This window comes from Zeus faber, assembly GCF_960531495.2.
Source record: "Zeus faber genome assembly, chromosome: 3".
Lineage (NCBI taxonomy): Eukaryota > Metazoa > Chordata > Actinopteri > Zeiformes > Zeidae > Zeus > Zeus faber.
In genome coordinates this window covers 3,323,270-3,343,269 of record NC_137190.1, presented here as the reverse complement: position 1 = coordinate 3,343,269, position 20,000 = coordinate 3,323,270, and the positions used below count along the sequence as shown (strand labels likewise).

General features: G+C 45.3%; 1 protein-coding gene across 1 annotated transcript in view; it reads left to right on the top strand.

Moving 5' to 3' along the window:
- The window catches only part of mtss1lb (MTSS I-BAR domain containing 2b), a 65,229-nt gene that overhangs the window by 602 nt on the left and 44,627 nt on the right, over window positions 1–20,000 (top strand). Inside the window, exons 2-3 of the mRNA XM_079998028.1 lie at window positions 15,533–15,594; window positions 16,750–16,823. Of these exons, the coding sequence (XP_079854154.1) occupies window positions 15,533–15,594; window positions 16,750–16,823 (136 nt within the window). The remainder of the gene's footprint in view (window positions 1–15,532; window positions 15,595–16,749; window positions 16,824–20,000) is intronic.

Sequence of the window (20,000 nt, the reverse complement as noted above, 5' to 3'; positions counted from 1 at the left end):
GCTGGGTAGTTAGTTATTTTATTGTTGTGGTGTGATGGAGCTCGCTGTGCAGCCAGGGGAGATCCCTCAGCACCGCAGGGTGCTGGGAATGCTGGCAACACTGGGAATGCTGGGAAGTGGGAACGCTGGCAACACTGGGAATACTGTGAATACAGTGGGAAAATGGGAGTTTCATGTTGTGACGTCATGGCAACAGAAGCGTGACGTGAGGGCTGTAGAGTGCGCCGTCACACATTTGGATGGGCTGTCACCCGGGGGCTGGACCATATGTCGCTATAATAAGGATTTTGTGATGGGGGACGATGTGTGGGATGGTGGTTATCATTGTGCAGTTTTCCGAACTTCAGAGACTTTTACAGCCTCTAATCAATGCTCATAATAACATTCCACATCAGTAAAGATCGGTTCCAGATATTTCCTACTTATGAATATCTCATCGAAGCCCTGAGAGCCGTCATCATATTATCCATGTTAAGGTTTTAGTCCAAAAAATGTTGTGATGTTTGATTTAGTCAAAGTGGCCCAGCCCTTCATCAGCGTCTGTCTGACTGCATGTCCTCCGACCATGCTCTCTCTCTCGCTCTCTCTCTCGCTCTCTCTCTCCGTCCACCCATTCCACAGTTTTTCTTTGGGATTGTCTTCCTGACCAATCATGATGCTTTCCTGCTCGTGTCTCATCGTCCTGCTCCTGTCTTTCACACCTCCGCTCTCTCTCTCTCCCCCTCTCTCTCTCTCTCTCGCTCTCTCTTTAATCTACATCTGCATGTCGTCATTGTTTCAGAGCCTTGGCTGCGCCGTGTGAAATGACCTGTCATTCCTCATGTTCCCTGTTCTCTCCCTCTTCATCACTCTCTCTCTTTCACTTTCTCTCTCACTCTATCATTCAGTCTGCACGGGGCGTCTCTCTGCGGTTCTCTTCTCTTCTCTCTCTCTCTCCCTCTCTCCCACTCTCTCTCTCTGTGATGACATCACATCAACGCAGATTCCATCCGCTTGTCTCAGTGAGAGAATGGACCAGTTTTCGGTGTTTTTTTGCTCTTCCACGGGAGCCCGGTGCGCAGCTGAACGACAGCTCGCCTGAAATTCTCCTCGGCGCCAAGGTTTGGCGTTAAAACAGAGAACTGAACCGTGCAGGACGGCAGAATGTTTACAAAACCTTTACGAGACAAAAGTGCTTCAGTTTTACGGCGTCCGACTGCTCAGGAACTGCCCCGTCCTGCTGGTTCCCATGTGTGATACCAGCTATCCATGTTGGTTCTGCTGGGAGATCCTGGCTCATTTCTGACCAGTTTCAAATGTCCAGTTCAAACCAGGACTCGTGGTTCAACATCCCATTCCAATGAAGTCAAGTTACAACGATCAACCACAATATTAAAACTAGTGACAGGTGAAGTGAATAACATGGATCATCTGGTTCCAATGACACCTGTCAAGGGGTGGGATATACTGTATTAGTCAGTTGTTGAAGTTGATGTGTTGAAGCAGCGTAAGGATTTGAGCCATTTTGACAAGGAGCACATTGTGATGCTGGACGACTGGGTCATAGCATCTCCACAAGCACAGGTCTTGTGGCTGTTCCTGCACTGCAGTGGTTACTACCAAAAGTGTCCAAGGAAGGACGACCGGTGAACCGGTGACAGGGTCATGGGGCCCAAGACTCATTGATGCAGGTGGGGAGTGAAGTCTAGCCCGTATGGTTTGATTCCACAGAAGAACTACTGTAGCACAAAGTGGTGAAACAGTGAATGTTGCTATGATAGAAAGGTGTAGAACACACAGTGCATGGCAGCTTGCTGCGTATGGGAGCTCACAGTGTCCATGCTGACCCCTGTCCACCCCTGAAAGCTCCTACAATGGACACGTGAGCGTCACAACTGGACCATGGAGCAATGGAAGAAGGTTGCCCGGTCTGATGAATCACGTTTTCTTCTACATCATGTGGATGGGTGGGGTTTAGGGTCCGATCCGATGGAGCATCGGTGGGATGTGCTGGAACAACAAGCCCGATCCCTGGGGGCCCCACCTCCAACTTCCAGGACTTAAAGGATCTGCTGCTAACGTCTTGGTGCCAGATACCACAGAACACCTTCAGAGTCTGAGCTGTTTTGGGGATACGAGGGAGAGCTGCACAATATTAGTGTTTATTAGTGGTGGTTGTGGTTGTGTTGTGGCTGATCAGTGTATTATGCAATAAAAAGTCTATAACGATGACCGTCATTGACTTTTACAAGGGAATAGGGAATGTATCCAAACAGTTTGATCGATCCACCTGTCTGCTGTGATGAAGAAAATGTGAATTTTAATGATTATTTTTATACCTATCCTACCTTTATAACTAGATCCATCCATCCATCCATCAGTCTATGTCTGTCTGTCTATCCATCTATCTGTCTATCTGTCTATCCGTCTGTCTACATTACAAATGAGTTTCAGTCTGTCTCTCCATCTCTTTCTTTTTATTCTTTGACTCCCACACACTGGAGGTGTACATACGGTAGTTTTCGGTCAGCAGCAGGTGATGCATCATGGGAAGTGGCTGTGGTCGGGTACATTCTTCTCCACCATGTGACCGCTGAGCGCCATCTGTGTGCGCACGGCGCCAGCGGCCACCGGGCTCATGATGAAGTCAGGGCGTGCGTCCAGAACGCCCAATATATCGTACGGACAGATTCCTCAACGCACTTTGAAGTGAAACCGTGTGACCTCAGATGGCGAGGTTCCAGTCACATGACTCCCCTGCCCTCTCTCTCTGTCTCTCTCTGTCTCTCTCTGTCTCTCTCTGTCTCTCTCTGTCTATCTCTGTCTGTCTGTCTGTGTCTCTTTTTCTCTCCCTCTCCATTTCTCCATCTCTTAACGGTATCAGTGCCTTATCAATGCATCCCGACAGGAAAGACTATCTGTCTGTCTGTCTGTCTGTCTGTCTGTCTGTCTGTCTGTCTGTCTGTCTGTCTGTCTGTCTGTCTGTCTGTCTGTCTGTCTGTCTGTCTGTCTGTCTGCCTGCCTGTCTGTCTGTCTGTCTGTCTATCTATCTATCTATCTATCGGTCCATATATCCATTACATTACAAATGAGTTTCTCTCTCCTTGTCTTTGCATCCCGGCAGTAGAGACCTATCTCTCTCTTTCTGCACCCCCACCAGTCCTCGTGTTGTCCCATTTTTCATTCATAATTCAGTTTGTTTTCATTTGGCCCCGAGTTAAAGAGCCAGCTCCCCTTTCAAAATAAAAGCGTCACAACAGCCTGGTTGGAAAGGTGACGCCGCAAATGCTGTGCGACTCTGCAGGAAGACATTTCACTGAAACCCAGCGCCAGTGGCAGTCATTTGGCACCGAGGTGGTGTTCCGTGGCCCTCGTTTTCTCATCTTTTTCTTGGTGTCCTGCAGAGTTTCTTTATCGGGGTGATACAGCCAGTGGGGACGCCACAACACTGCCTTTTTACTGCCCATATCGATTGGTCAGTCCTGAGCTTAAGTATGTGAGAACCAATCTCAGGCATTACTTTTACTGCACAGTCTGGACTTGGTTAAATCGGCCTCACTTAAACACAGATTTAATCCACTGATTCCACGAGAGCACAACTCCACTTGACATGCAGTTAGGCTCCAAAAAAACCCCCAAAAAATTATCAAATTCCAAATTCAAATTTTGATTAATTAATTTAATTAATTTCATTTTTTTTTTAATTATTTTATTTGTATTTTTATTTTATTATGTTATTATTATTTTCTATTTTTATCTTATTACAGTATGTACAGTGTAACACCAGTCTTATTGCACGTAGAATATTGAACAAGTTGTGTGTGTGTTTTTTTACAGTCAGAATGATGCAGATCTTATTTTGGGTGTCACTGATATTTGGGCGACCACACGTGAGTTGAGACGGAGAGGAGCCTTCCCCTCAGGACCACACGTGCAGCCCGTGTTCAAGCTCTGCTGACTACTGAGCACTTTCCCTTCCTCTTTCTTCTCTAATTCCTCTGCTCTGCCTCTACCTCTGCTGCTCCACCCTTCCTCTTCCTCTTCCTCTTCCTCTTTTTCTCACTTTCTCTCTGTTATAAGAAAAATTTACCCACGATGCAGCTCAGAATGCTGCCCCGCCCGGTTCGCATGACAGCTCAATATGAACTATCATGATGTAGAATTTCAACATGATCTCATGAATCAATGTAACACATTGGTGTCTAAAAAAGCATTTAAAAAATGGTAGAAATGTCAGATTTTTTGAATCAATATATTGATGAAAATCATGGATTCCCTCATCAGTTCTGTACAGAATAGAGGTGAAGTCGCCTCCCTCATCCCTCTCTTTTGGAGGAACAGCAGATATCTCTGATGTTCATCCATGTTGTCATTGTGGATTGGACCTTTAGTTCCTGATCTGATCATTAAATCAAGTGTATATCAATATCAGGTGTATCAAGTGAATTCATTATTTCTAATAATGAACTCATCATAACTTTGACGATAACATTGTTTTGCATCGGTGTCGACCTCACCGGACTGTACGTATCACTTATGATCCATTGTTGTGATTTTGGACATTGTGGTTTCTTTTTGTTTTTTCAAAAGTATCGTGTGACATGATTCACTTTTAAATTAACGGAAGTTTCACAGCTTTTTGGCTTTTTGGCTTTTTGAATTTAATTAACTAATTAAATTCCTGATTATTAATGCTGGTTTTCCCGTTTAAATTCATGATCTGAGCAAAATGCTTTTATTTTCTCTTTCAAATCGCTTTGTCAACTTTTTTAAAGGTGCTATATAAATAGAGCTTATATTATTATTATTATTATAATAATTATTATTATTATTATAATTATGAAGTCCTCAGCTCTATGAGAGTGTTATGTGCAGACAAATTGCATTTGGAAAGCAAAAATGTGAGTTTGCATTTTGATTGTTGGGAAATTCATTCCAGTAGGTAAGTAGGATGTGCGCAGCGTAGTTTCACACCAAGTTCACACAACTCAGAGTGATTTCCATGAGCTCGGAGGACTCTATTCAGGTTTTTCTGAAAACTTGTCATTTTTGCATCAGCGGCTGTCATTCTGGCTTCCACATGGAACTGAAACTGAGACAGTGAGTCTGTGTGTCTCCATACGCTGCTGCTGCTGTTTCAAACACAATGAGATCAGATGCCCCCCCCCCCCCCCCCACACACACACACACACACACACAACCAGCTCTCTGAAGCCCCCAAATCCCCCCATCCCCAAATCTGTAGGCTGCGTTGGAGGAGATAAAAGTGTCTGCGGCTGTCTGCGCATCTATTTCTTAGGGCAGAACGTGTGTGTGTGTGTGTGTGTGTGTGTGTGTGTGTGTGTGTGTGTGTGTGTGTGCGTGCGTGTGCGTGTCACGAGGTGGGGTGGGGTGGGGGTGGGGTGCGCTCTGCGGTCGTCTACCACTGTTTTTCCCCTGGGGCTGTGTCTTGAATTTTCCAGCGAATTAGTACCTTATTATCACCACCCAACCAACCCTTTACCCCACTCTCTCTCTCTCTCTGTCTCTCTCCCCCTCCATCCCCCCTTCCTGAATGCACGCTTCCACAGATCGGTAATGTGAGCAGACATGGAGGTCACGCTTGTGGTCAGCTGCCTCCGCGGCTCGGGCTGCGTTGATGTTTTTGTTGATGTTGACGGCAGTGGAGGGAAGGATGGAATCATGAAACTGCAGTTTAGTTTTCAGCTCATTCATGTGTTTAGTAGTTGTTTTTTTTTTAAACCCCGGTTTCTATTTATAGAGACACGTAATCCCCTCATCGCAATTATTTGAACGGATCGCCACAGTTCTTTAAACATCGATAGATTCTACAATTGTGAATTATGTGTCGTCATGTCAACAACCAATGAGATTCAAGGAGAATGAGGCTGAACTGGGAAGTTTTTTGTTGCAGATCTGTGGGCACAGCAGTAGTGCAAGCGCTTGTGCGGGGAGTTGGATCGGTGCGATGCCTCCGTGACAGGATCTTCCCCTCAAGGCGTGAAGTGATGAAGCTGAGCTGCTTTTCACTGAATATCTCCACAATAAATCAGGTTTCGCTGCCACGAGCACACTGAACACACGGTGGATGTGTAAACGTTGCTGATTTGTCTCTCCATGGTTACGTCCCCGCTGAAAATGACAGATCAGCGCACCGCTGTTCCCAAAGCATACTGTTACCTGTTTTTTACACACAATATAACGAGGAAGATTCCTCATCACTCTGGTGCATTCAGTACTTAAAAAATGTGTTATCGGTTATTGGAAGGGAAATTATGTAATGATGTTATATATCGTTGTCTTGCTGCTGGAAAAGCAGGACGTTGACCAGTGAGACACTCAGTTTCTCAGTGGCTGGACTCTCTAGGATCGCTTGGTTTTAAGTTCAAACATCTTCTCACTGGAAAAGCGTCCACCAGTGGAACTGGCTGTTTAATGGTCTCCGTCGCACCAGAGAGCGTCCATTGTTCCGTCCGCTCCTCCAGAACACTGGAGACGCTCAGTGAGGGACGGCCTGTCATTAGTGCGCTCTATGTGGTGCCGGGGCTTCCCACCGGGGCAGTTTTGTTCAGGAACGGCGCACGGCGAGCGTGTTAACACAGGGAGAGAGAGAGCTTGCTCGCTCGCCCCTTTGTACCCGTGCGGTCGTCCACCACAGATCATTATGAGACCTTTGAGCGGAGGTGGTGGTTTGTGGAAGGACAGTTTCATTCCGCTGCCACCGCACGGGGCCTTTGCGAGTCAGAACAACAAAGCTCCAGCCGGCGTGAGTCCTACGTCCGTGGAGAGCGACGGCCAGAGCACCGCAGTGTCTGGGCCGCGGGGAAGGGTTGGGCTTTGGCTCCTCCTTTTAAAGCTGAAGAGGAAAACCCGGCGGTGCCTCTGGTCTCACGGCAGCGGAGCTCACGTGGTTTGGTACCGTGGTAGCTCCCTGGAGGTTTGAAATGGTGAAGCTGCAGCTCCACTGGGAAATGCAGGGACTTGTTTGTCCTCTCACTGTGATGGAGTTATGAAGTTAAAGCAGCGGTTTCACCGTGCAGCGGTTTGGTCCGTGTTTGACTGAAGATGGTTTCACTGATTGTCTACTTTTATGAAAGGCTCCGTTGACTCCTCGTGCGTGATTTGTTAGGATAAGACTTGAATCACACTTTGCACAGAATAAGGCACGTCAAGACTCAAAACCTGTTTTTTAACAGCGTCATCAGACTCTGTGTTTCCATTTGGTTCCATTTCCAATATTTATAATTTGATAACAAGCTTTTTGGGAACAACCCGATCTTCTTCTCCTTCTTCTTCTTCTTCTTTTCAGGCGGCGTAATGTCATAACCACGACTGGGCCCCGGGGCTCGTTAGGCCTTTGGACGGGGTTCTGGGGGTTCTGGGTGGTGGTGGGTGTTGGACAGAAGGGGGAGGGGAGCGAGGGGAGCGCGGGGACCCGGCCAAAGAGAAGCAGCCGCTCTGAAGCTCTTTGTCCGGCTGTCAAAGCCTTCTCATCACACTCAGCTGTTCACTGTACAACACACTGATCGTTCTGAACAGGACAGAGTGAGAGGGAGGGGGGTTTAGGGAGAGAGAGAGGGGGAGTGTGGGGTGTGGGGTACAGCAATGAAGTTGATAAATCAATATTCTCTTGTTGATTACAGAAAGGAGCCACTGAGAACAATGGAGCCTCATTCATGCTCTATATAGCGTTTGTGCTCATTTTAATGGTACAACAGGGAAGGCTGGCTTCATTCTGAACCGCTGTGAAAGCGTGTGTGTGTACGTGTGTGTGCGTGTGTGTGGGCGTGTGTGTGTGTGTGTGTGTGTGTGTGTGCGTGTAGGTGTGTGTGTGTGTGTGTGTGTGTTTTCCCCAATTGTGTCATTCCTGTGTGTGTTGGCCGGACCTCAGACGTTGGAGTATCAAGGATTTACATTTTCTCAAAACTTTTATCTCTTCAGGCTAAGAGATAACTTAAGACATGGATCTTTAGTCGTCTTTCGTTATGGATCCATTGAAATGGAATGGAGAAGAATTGGACAGAAGAATATTAAAACATCAGGGAAGAGAAGGCAGAGGCCGCGGTCTGATGGTACTGTACAGTCAGAGGTTTGAAACCTGCCTGTCTCACCCTTGATGTCAGACAGACCAAACTGGATGAGCCTCCACTCAACCGCAGCCCCTTGTGCATGCTTCCCTTCATGCAGCCTAGATATGTTTTCCATGTATGGAGGTCTAATATAATGACACTTCATTTTTGCTTCAATTAAACACCGTTGTGACAATATTTCCAAGAAACGATAGAGGTCTGACTTTGAAATGTGAATTATCTTCATGTGTTGCGGCCTGCTTTCCACTAGAGTCAAACACAGATCTTTATCTCAAAAACTTGAAACGGTACAAATATGGTTCAAGAGCTTTAATTAAGGTTCTTTTTTCCACAAGTTACATGTTTCTGAAGTTTTTTGCTGAAAATACCAGATTATGCATTCGAGCCATTGTGACATGCCTCTAAACCATAGCGTTCCACTTTTGGGAGACACGGAGACTGCACCGGGGCTCAGAGTCGCGGTGTTTTATGTTTTATGTAAACGAAAATAAGATAATAAAATAATAAAATAATAAAAATAATAATAAAATAAAACTGACACGTCTACAATAAAAACACACTGTTTTTATTGGTTTTGTTTGGAGAAATGCACAGCGGATGGGATGGAGCATATGAGGAAATCCGTGACCAGCTGATGTCAGCTCGTGCAGAGAGTAGAAAAAACTGTGAAAAACGGTGCGTTCAGAGCGGAATCCTGAGTGTTTTGTTCACAGCCTTTACTTTGTCATCAGTTTACCTCATTATTTGACACTTTGTCCACGTCTAATATCAACATCCCAAATTAACCATACTTAATTACAGAAATGTATTCACAGAAAATGTTAACAAAATATGAAAAAAACAAAAAACGGATGTCCATGTTTAAGTTTTACAATTTTTCCCCTCTCCCCCCGTACCTGCCTCTTGAAGACTGGTCCATCGATGGCAGGCTCCATATTCTGTACGTTGTCATGTTAGTGTCGCTCAGATGAAGAGGTCTCATGGACCGACTGCAGTGGTTCTGTTCAGAGGCCAAGTTCAAGTCGTGTACTTACAGTTTACCACCCAAGGTGACAGGTCCCTCAGGAAGCAGAGTGTCCTCCAATCAGCACTCGGCAGGGGGCGGCCAACAACCCCTCCTAAAAGAAAACCCTGGGTTTATTTAAACACTTGTTTTTCTGCATCACAATCTTTTGAAATGATCCAGTGTTGGTAGAATAGCTTCAGCCACGCGGGGCACCGAGCCACCACGCGTCCAGCAGCGGCCCCATCACGGTCACTGAGGAACGGGCCACGACGACGTTCCCTCTGGGTCCTCACGGCCTGTCGTTGATCACGACCTGCAGCACTGATCATGTTCTGATCAGGGAGGAAAGGAGAGAATCCCTTTTGTCTCCTGTGGCTCAAAGTTGTATTTTTGTGTGATGAATGGCTGCTTTTCCCAATCATCATTAACAGTCAGACTCCAGGCAGTAGGTGGCAACAAGCCAGTTTGATGTCCATCTCAATAGTGTTTAGTCTAATGGGGCGGTTCAGCTCAATATCCACAACAATTAGGCATTTTGCAATAAAAGTGTCAGATTTGAGACAGAAATAGGTTTATATGGGCTGTTCCCATCAGAGATGAATCTTGGATTCCTTATAGTGTTACCCATAAAACTCTACAACATCAAGCCAATTTGGTGATTATTTGGCAGCTAAAGGGCCCCGTTTCACCGTGCCTCCATATCCACTGTAGATCTTTTCGTAACATACAGTATAAACCACCATTCGTGCCAAACCTGATGGTTTTATCACAAAACACAATGTGGTTACAAGCAGGAAAGTATAAAGAGATACAGTGAAAAATAACATTAAATTCTCATATAATTATGAAACCTTCTGAAGAAACAAGTCCGTTGTTGGTGTTTGTGTTCTCTCTGTCGGCTGAATTAAGAAACTGACTGTCACGAGCTGAGAAGCATCATTTGTGGAAATGCCTGTGTGTGTGTGTGTGTGTGTGTGTGTGTGTGTGTGTGTGTGTGTGTGTGTGTGTGTGTGTGTGTGTGTGTGTGTTATCAAGTATCTGGAGCCTCCTCATCGGCACATCTGGGTGGTAGGGCTGGGTTATATAGTGATACAACATCATATTGTGATGTGAGGCTAGATTGTGGTCTGGGATTGTGGTTTGGGTAACTAAATAGTTAGATGTTGTCTTTAATGACAGTAACAGTAAATGTGTTTTCTTCACAGACTGAAAAAATAAAATTTGAATTGAAAAATGTAAGCGGCAATAGACAACTTTTTTGCTTCTTTTTGATTGCACTGTGTAATGGCTGAAGAATAATGACACCATCGGCGTTCAGATAGTTCCCTACACAGCAAGCCTTGATTTCACTGCCATTCTCACTGCTACCAGGTACCATCTCCCGGGACAAAGAGAGAGTGACTGAGAAATTGTCCCCGTGCATGGTTACGGGGCTTTTTTTGTTGTGCATTAAATACATCTACAATAAAAACACACAAAAAAAAACATTATTATTGGTTTTGTTTGCACAACGGATTGGGCGTTGGAGCGGGGATCGTAGGAGATCGTCGGCGCTGCCAAACGTTTTTTCTTTTTTAAGAAACCGAGAGGACGGCTGGAAAGAAAGGAAAAATGCAGCAGAATCCAGACAAAAATGGGAGGGTTGACAGCTACGCATTTCCTGGCAGAACTTGGCTCTGAGGAAAACGTAAATCTATCCGGTTTTTACTAGGGGGCGGGTGTATGGATGGATGGATGGATTATGAATGGATGGATAAAAGGATGGATGGATGCATGGATTATGGATGGATACATGGATGGATGGATGGATGGGTGAATGGATGGATGGGTGGATGATGAACTCCTCACGTTACAATATAGATATGAAACATAACGTTGGTGGCATCGAACCGTCCTCCATGGAGCCGGACTTTCTCTTTTTTTTTTACTTCAGTTGAGTTTAACAGAGACATAATCTACTGTATTATCGAGTGGATCCTCCCGTTGAAAACCTGATTATTCGCACTGTGTGAAATTAGCTCCCTTTGTTCGGCTCCTACCGTTCTCCTTTTTAAAAAGTGCGAATTGGCCCGATTACGGGGCTGAAATTGGGCTAATCCTTCCATCCCCCCTATTTTCTCTTCCCCTCCCTCGCCTATCTCTTTATCCCTCTCTCTCTCTCTCTCCCTCTTTCCCCCTCTCTCTCCCTCTCCCTCTCTCTCTCTCCCTCTCTCCCCCCCTCTCTCCCTCGCTTGCGCTCCCTGGATTTCCTCTGTTTTACTGTCTTGCTGTGGGGGAAACAAAGAGAACAAAAGAGAGACAGCGAGGGAGGGAGAGATAAGCTCCGTGTGTCGCCGCTCTTCCCTCTGTAGGGAAACCAGTGTGATGTCAGTAAAAATGTATTCTCTGGTTCAAAAAGACAAAAAGCTCCGTAACTCAATACAAATGTCATGTAATGTCACGTAAAAGCCTTCAGTTCGGACCGTGTCGGTAAAAGGAGTTTGGTGTTGGACACTTCAACGGAGTGGTGCTTGTTCATGTTGTGACCATCACACGTGGTCGTGACAACAGCAACGTCGGTACAACTGAAAAGTGGGAAACAGGCTGGTAGAACCTCCAGTCAGGAGCGGGACATGGTACCTGCTCGACTCCACTCTACTCGCTCTTGGTACCAGATACTTGGTTTTAGATAGTGACCCAATGTAGCTGGTCGTCATAGCGACGCTGCATGAAGAAGTCGTGACGTCATGTTCGACGCGACAAGCGCGGGAACAATGGAGGACATGGAAGGGATGGCGTTGATTCTTGATAAGGAGAAACGGGAGAAAACAGGTTTGTGCAGGATGTCCCACGGTGAGCAATGATGCAGTGATGATCCTAATGATGATCCTAATGATGATTCTAGTGATGATTCCAGTGATGATTCTAGTGATGATCCTAATGATAATTCTAGTGATGATCCTAATGATGATTCTAGTGAGGATTCTAGTGATGATTCTAGTGAGGATTCTAGTGATGATTCCAGTGATGATTCCAGTGATGATTCCAGTGATGATCCTAATGATGATTCTAGTGATGATACTAGTGATGATCCTAATGATGATTCTAGTGATGATCCTAATGATGAGCCTAATGATGATTCTAGTGATGATTCTAATGATGATTCTAGTGATGATTCTAGTGATGATTCCAGTGATGATTCCAGTGATGATTCTAGTGATGATTCCAGTGATGATTCCAGTGATGATTCTAGTGATGATTCCAGTGATGATTCCAGTGATGATTCCATTGATGATCCTAATGATGATTCTAGTAATGATCCTAATGATAATTCTAGTGATGATTCTAGTGAGGATTCTAGTGATGATTCTAGTGATGATTCTAGTGATGATTCTAGTGAGGATTCTAGTGATGATTCTAGTGATGATGCCAGTGATGATTCCAGTGATGATTCTAGTGATGATTCCAGTGATGATTCCAGTGATGATTCTAGTGATGATTCCAGTGATGATTCCAGTGATGATTCCAGTGATGATCCTAATGATGATTCTAGTGATGATTCCAGTGATGATCCTAATGATGATTCTAGTGATGATTCCAGTGATGATCCTAATGATGATTCTAGTGATGATACACACACACACACACACACACACACACACACACACACACACACACACACATACACACACACACACACACACACACACACACACACACACACACACACACACACACACACACAGCCCCGTAGAAGGTGGGGTGGAGGACGGGGCCGAGGATGGAGATGTGGCTGTTTAATGTGTGAGGAAGGATGGAAGGGTTAGGGTTAGGGATCGGAGTGATCTGCACGAGCGGGGGAAAGGAAGGAAAGTGCAGGAGGAGGAGGAGGAGGTGGAGGACAAGGAGAGTGAAGTGTTAATGTGTGAGAGAACACTGGGAAATCATGCGGGATGCATCGCCACAGTTTCTTCATGTCACAGGAATGGTGATGCAATAACCCAAACACACACACACACACACACACACACACACACACACACACACACACACACACACACACACACAGTTGATGACTTGCTCTTCGGCCTCCATCCATCGTACCCCAAGTCCCATCATGTGAGAGCAGCAGTTTTGGTCTTCAAGCATGATGGATGTCACACACACACACGCACGCACGCACGCACACACGCACGCACGCACGCACGCACGCACGCACACACACACACACACACACACACACACACACACACACACACACACACACACACACACACACACACACACACACACAAACTAGCAAATGTACACATGCAACATCCTGCGGCTTTAAGCTTCAAATGCAGAAGATGTTTCATTCTTTGTTGAAGGCGGACTGTGTGGTGCAGTGTAATACCCCTGTAACCTTGAACACAGACGTCAACAGACGCGTCATTGAAGCTGAGCTGCAGAAAGAAAAACTTGCCGTTGAAACTTGGAACAGTTTCCGTGTCAGAGAGAGTGAGGGGTGGCTTGTTATTCACTGATATCAGACCAAGAACGTTCTGTCCGTCCGTCTGTCTTTGAATTTTAAACCTATCTAAGAAATGTTTTGATGAATAAAATGTGAATTTAGCATGTCTACCCGAATTGTGTTCCAATATTCAGTGAATAGCTGTTTTTCATAAGGTGTGTATGTGTGTTATTACACTGTTACAGGCTCATTCTATGGAAGTGGCATTAACTGAACAATGGCGACAATTAAACGTTTGATCTCAATCTCAATCATGGTCGTCTCAGCACTGGGTGAAGTCTCTGTCTCAGTGTCTGTATGGAGGGACCAAGATGCTGTTTAGCACATTCTGTGTGTGCTACAGTCAGCAGCATATGCCCCCCCCCCTCTCATGCACACACACCAACCATTACCCCATCAGCCAGCACTAGACCCTTTGATTGGATTAGGATACCCTCAGTATGCTAATGATCTGATGTGTGTGTGTGTGTATGTGTGTGTGTGTGTGTGTGTGTGTGTGTGTGTGTGTGTGTGTGTGTGTGTGTGTGTGTGTGTGTGTGTGTGTGTGTGTGTGTGTGTGTGTGTGTGTGTGTGTGTGCATAAGGGGGGCTCACCGCTCCTTATCTTCCTACCACACAACTTAAGCTCTGCACAACACTTCAAACAGGAGGGTGTGTGTGTGTGTGTGTGTGTGTGTGTGTGTGTGTGTGTGTGTGTGTGTGTGTGTGTGTGTGTGTGTGTGTGTGTGTGTGTGTGTGTGTGCACGCACGTGCGTGTGTGTGTGCGTGCGTAAGGGCGGGGGGTAATGGGACTGTGATTTCAGGGCAAATGAAGCCACATCAAACGGATCAAAGAGGTGGGCCCTCGCCGTGGCTCCGCTCTGACATCAGCACTCGCAGAGAAACTGCAGTGTTCTCTGTGTCCTCACTCTGAATATACAGATCCATGTGTGTTGTCTTTCCCTTTTTAGACGTTCATAATACATATCCCATGAGTGTCACATGTGGGCAAAACATCAGAACTGGGTCATTTCGGTTGGCGGTGTAAACGCAGCCAATTCAGGTTTTTTATGAACGCTGTGGCGTTGTGTTTAAGCCCCCGGAAGGAACTGTTCACCCGTTCACCAACCACCCTAACCCTCAGCCAAAGACTTTACTTCATCTTTCCACTTCTCATTGAGCGTGCTGGTGCCGTGTTTGGGGAAATCCTCTGGGGCTCTGGTGGTTCTTTTTCCTGGATATCTTCTTTAGCACCTCCTTTAGAGTTCCCGACCTCCCTGTCCGCAGCTTTTATCCTGATAAAAAGATGATGAACATGATGTATAATATCATGATAACATGATACCATGATGTATAATATCATGATAACATGATACCATGATGTATAATATCATGATAACATGATGTATAATATCATGATAACATGATACCATGATGTATAATATCATGATAACATGATGTATAATATCTGTTTATTAAATGAAAACCATATGTTTGCCATAAGTACACCACCATTTAATTGGGTGTAGGAACAATATGTTTTCCAAATAACATTCATTGGCATTTCCAGTGACAATGGACAGTGCAATTAAAGTGTAATAGAAAGAGAGGTTTACAGATAGAAAGAAAAGATGGATGAAGGAGGAAAGGCGGCGAGAAACGACGTCTGTTCGAGAGAGATCTGGTCTCCTATTCCCAGGCAGTGATGAGTCATAGGAAGGAACCAACGGACATTTTGGATCAGACTGTACTTCCCCGCACCAGCCCGGCCATACGCCCCGCCACATGCTCCCTCCATTTTGGGTGGAGCATGCACGTTAACAGACCTGCAAGAATGTACACCCTTACAGAATATCAAAACATCGTAGTCATCATGGTCGTTTCCATGGCATTAGGATGTGAAAATGGGAAGATAATTAGTTGCATACCGTGCAGGAGATGAGGATTTTAACCAACGTGCGCTGTCTCTGTGTGTTTTCTCCGCCAGTGCTCCTACCCGGTGTGGGAGGATTTCAGCGCCAAGGCCACCAAGCTCCACTCCCAACTCAGGTACACCAACAATTGAATCAAGTTCCAAACCGAGAACAAGAACCTGAAGTCATCCAAGTAGACCCTTTTAGTTGATAGTGCTGTGGAAGTTTATGTTCCTCACTCTGAGTATATTATGTTCCATATACTGACACTCAGGGGCGAATTCACAAAGAAATGAATTGCGGCCTCTAAACACCATGAATTTCGCATCAATTTGCGCCCGCTATCTGCACCGTCGTAGCGTCCAATTCACAAAAGATATTTCGTTAATGACATGAAACATGCGGCGTCTGAAGAAGTAAATAAGGGCAATTTGGAGACCCCCAACAGGGTACGTTGGGGGTCTCCCCATGCATCATGCCCCGCCCCCCCATTTCCATTATTTTGAAATGCCAATGTTTAACTTGTCAGGTAGCTGTTTGTGTATTGGACGCTATTTGCAACGAGGCTCATTTGCATAGAAAGGTGCCAATTTTGCACCAAATGTATGAATAATACCTAATTTAAATACGTTCATATAGCACCTTCGCACAAAGACGCTATTTGCGTGGCAATGCAGTTAGCGGTGCATTTCACTTTTTTCGGTGCTTTGTGAATTAGACGCTTACGTTATTTGCAATGGTTTAGTAGCCGCAAAAGCCGCTCAATGGCTTTGTGAATTCACTCCTCAATGTTACCAGAAGGTTCTTTTGTCTGTGCAGAACAGATATGATTTCTTTCAGACTCCTCAAACTTTTATCGCTTTAAGATTAGAATTGATCATTTTCCTCCTTAGATTAATGCCATTACACATGCATACACTATGACAGTGGCATACAATAAACAAACGATGCAATTAAATTTTTTATGGGAAATGTTTGTATGACAATCAGCAACCAATATTTCCTGAATAAGTCCTTTTTTTAATAACTTATGAATGACATTTCAAACGTACAGTCAAAAGTGGAGACTGTTTGGAAAAGAAATTGAAGTGAAGAAAAAGATTTGTTTGTGAGATGCTACAGTAAAAGTGAGTGTCTTCAGTGTATGGACTTCTATGGAGTTGAGAAACACATATGGTCAGATGTTCTACTAAACAACCACTTCCCTTGAGAACCTTTTATTTCTCCCACAATTAACTCGTCCTGTTCAACAGTCTAACGGAACCGTGTGCTCCCTCCCCTGTCCCCGCAGAACCACCGTGCTGGCTGCCGTGGCCTTCCTGGACGCCTTCCAGAAGGTGGCCGACATGGCCACCAACACCAGAGGTAGGACGGCCGCTTTCGGTGTCTAATCGTCCGGTTAGGAAGCTGCTGGGATCTTATCCGCCGTCCTGCCAAACTCATTCCTGTGACGAAAGCGTTCTGCGTCGTTTTCCCCGTGTCTGTCGGTTCCGTCCCGAACTTTGAAGCGGTTCTGCTGCAGCGATGAGACAGAAGCGACTGATGTGTCCTGCAGGGGAGCGCCATGGACACAGCCTTCGCAGCGGCCTCATTAAACTGGGAAAGCGGAGGTTGTGTGGTGTTTATTTAGGTGTAGGCAGGCTGGACGCTGGAATGACCTCGAGAATCCGCTTTGGGTCAACAGGGAAAGCATTCCCAGTGTTCCGCTGTTTGCAGAAGGAGTCGCACCGTCGCAAGAGGAAGACTCCACATCCCTGGATGCGTGAGAATTTGCCGCCACCAGATCAGGACCCGTTTGGATTCCTCGATAGAAACGTCCGGAGCACATCTCCGCACACTTTGCTGTTATTTTGGGCGGATTGAGTTCCTTGATATTATTGCGTGTACGCCGAAGCCTGGGGTGCAAGGTTTCAAAGTAGAAATACTATGTTTGTACTAAAGTGGGATTCTTAAGGTATTTGTACTTAAACATACTTAAAAGGTAATCTTTTTGTGCTACACTCAACATGAAAACAAGACACCGTTTTAAAAATGAAGCTTGGTGTGGTTTGTTGAACATAAGCCAAATGGCTTTGAATTTCCAGGATTTACTTTTGACACTTAAGAGGGTTTGAAACCAGATACTTTGGACTTTTCCTCAATTGCATTTTAATGTGTCGCTGCAACTTTAAACTTATCTGGTAAAATATCTTTACTTTTACTTTTCAAACATGGCCGACGGATCCTTTGAGGTCAGAGTAGAGACTCAGCAGCACACAGGGGCTTCTGACGCTATTGTGACTTATTGGCTACAGCTGCTTGTGCAGTGTGTGCATGCTGGTTTTGTATGTGTGTGTGTGTGTGTGTGTGTGTACAGCCCTACAGGTGGGCTCCTGAAGGAGGATGCAGGAAGAGACTCACGCTGCTTTTTACAGGCTAGACAGGAAGTCAGCAAGCTCTGTCAGCTCATTATTCATGACACACACGCACACACACACACACACACACACACACACACACACACACACACGCACAGACACACCAAACCACACACACAATCATAATATATCATAGTTAATGTCGGTGCTAAAACAGAGATGCGACGTCGAGGACGTGGAGCTCTCTGTACCGCTGAGTCGCTGCTTCGACACAGATCAAACTGTTTTTCAGCATTAGATGCTCATTCTGTGTGTGCGTGCGTGTGCGTGCGTGTGCGTGCGTTCCAGTCCACCCCAATACGTACTGACGACGCCATGCGCTCTTCTTGATCGAGACGCAAACGCTCTGTTCTGTTCTCCCACGACGTCCTTTCAATGTTCCTCTGCAGTACGTTCAACTGTCTCTCTCTCTCTCCCCCTCTCTCCCCCTCTCTCTCCCTCTCTCTCTCTCTTGCTCTCTTTCTCCCCCCCTCTTTTTCTCTCTCTCCCCCTCTCCGTCTCTCTCGCTTTCTCTTGCCCCCCCCCCACACACCACCCCCCTCGCTCCATCTTTCTTTTATTTTGGCAGCTGGTTTAATATTCTGCTGGGGACTGAATGAGGATATTGATTAGAGGAGAAGAAAGGGGGGTGGAGGGAGGGGGGGCTTTGAACCTAGTGCTTGTTGGGAGGCTGAATGAAGCGTTGAAGATGTGTGACTCGGTCCAGGAGACACATTGTTTCAATGTCAACATCGTGACGTGAGACTGGGTTGGGGCTTCTGGTAACATGTTGATATAGTTAAATGAGCGTTACAGTACTGTAATGCAGTTTTCTGAACTTCATTGACTGTTCTGAATATTCTAGTCAATGATCATAATATCCACATTAACAGTGATTGGTTCTCAAATATTGAATATTTGTGTGTATAAATATCTTATGAAAGCACAAATGATCATCCAAAATATTGATATCATGTTATCTGGGAAAAAATGTTAGTAGTATCAATATCGCTCTGGATGCCGCTGAACATTGGTTTTGTATGGGAACAACGTGATGTTTCATGCCTGTCATTGTGCTTTACATCAACGTGTAGTTCAGTGGGAGTGAAAATCTTCATTGAGAACAGACTTGAAATTCATAATCCCACGCCCTCAAATTCATCCAAATCCTGTTGAATTCTGTGTGATTATCATAAAATATAAATTCTTCAGTTTTATAGTTGAACGAATCCCCGAATGCCAGGAAAATAAGGTTTGAGAGAGAGAGAGAGAGAGAGAGTCGGCAAGTAGGTGAGACCGGGCCTCGGGGAGGTGTGCAAATGTTGGTGAATTCCCCGGTGCAGAGTGAACCGGAGTGCACGCTCAGAAGAGTTCCCCCTCCGAAGTCTCTGGGAAACGTGTGTGGGTGTGTGTGTGTGTGTGTGAGAGATACTGTGTGTATTTCCTGTCTTTGATCATCCCTCTCTTCTGTCTTTCATTGACCACTGTTTTACTGCTCTTCCTCTTCCTCCTCTTCCTCCACGGCCACAGAAGTTACAGCTGGTTCTTCTTAACACACACACACACACACACACACACACACACACACACACACACACACACACACACACACACACACTTCCACAGAAGTTGATGTTATTCTTCTTCCGAGGGACGAAGTGGAACTTTCATTCTACAAAGTTCTGGTTGAGTTTGAGTTCAGATCTCATCTCATGCAGCACTTTTCACAGAGTGATTCTGTCAGAAGTGGATGCTGTTCTAACTGTTCATGCAGTGATGGCAGCATTACTGCATGAACACTTCAGTGGTGAAATATTACATATGAAATATTCTCACATATAATATAAAATAATATTAATTTCATTTGCGTAGTTTATATTCATGTCAGTGAGAAAATATCATCCCAAATGTGTTATAATATGACATATAAGGAGGTGCTTCTGTTTTCACGCTCAGTGTTGAATGTGGCTCGATGTAAAACTTGAAAAGTTCTTTGTTTTTGAGCAAACACTTCTCTGACCTGAGAGGCTTTTTAAATAAAATTATAATTCAAGCTCTCTCTCTCTCTCTATCTCTCTCTCTCTCGCTCTCCCGCTTTCTCTCTCTTTCTCTCAGAAGCCAGGGTCTCTCTCTGGACCACCCTAAT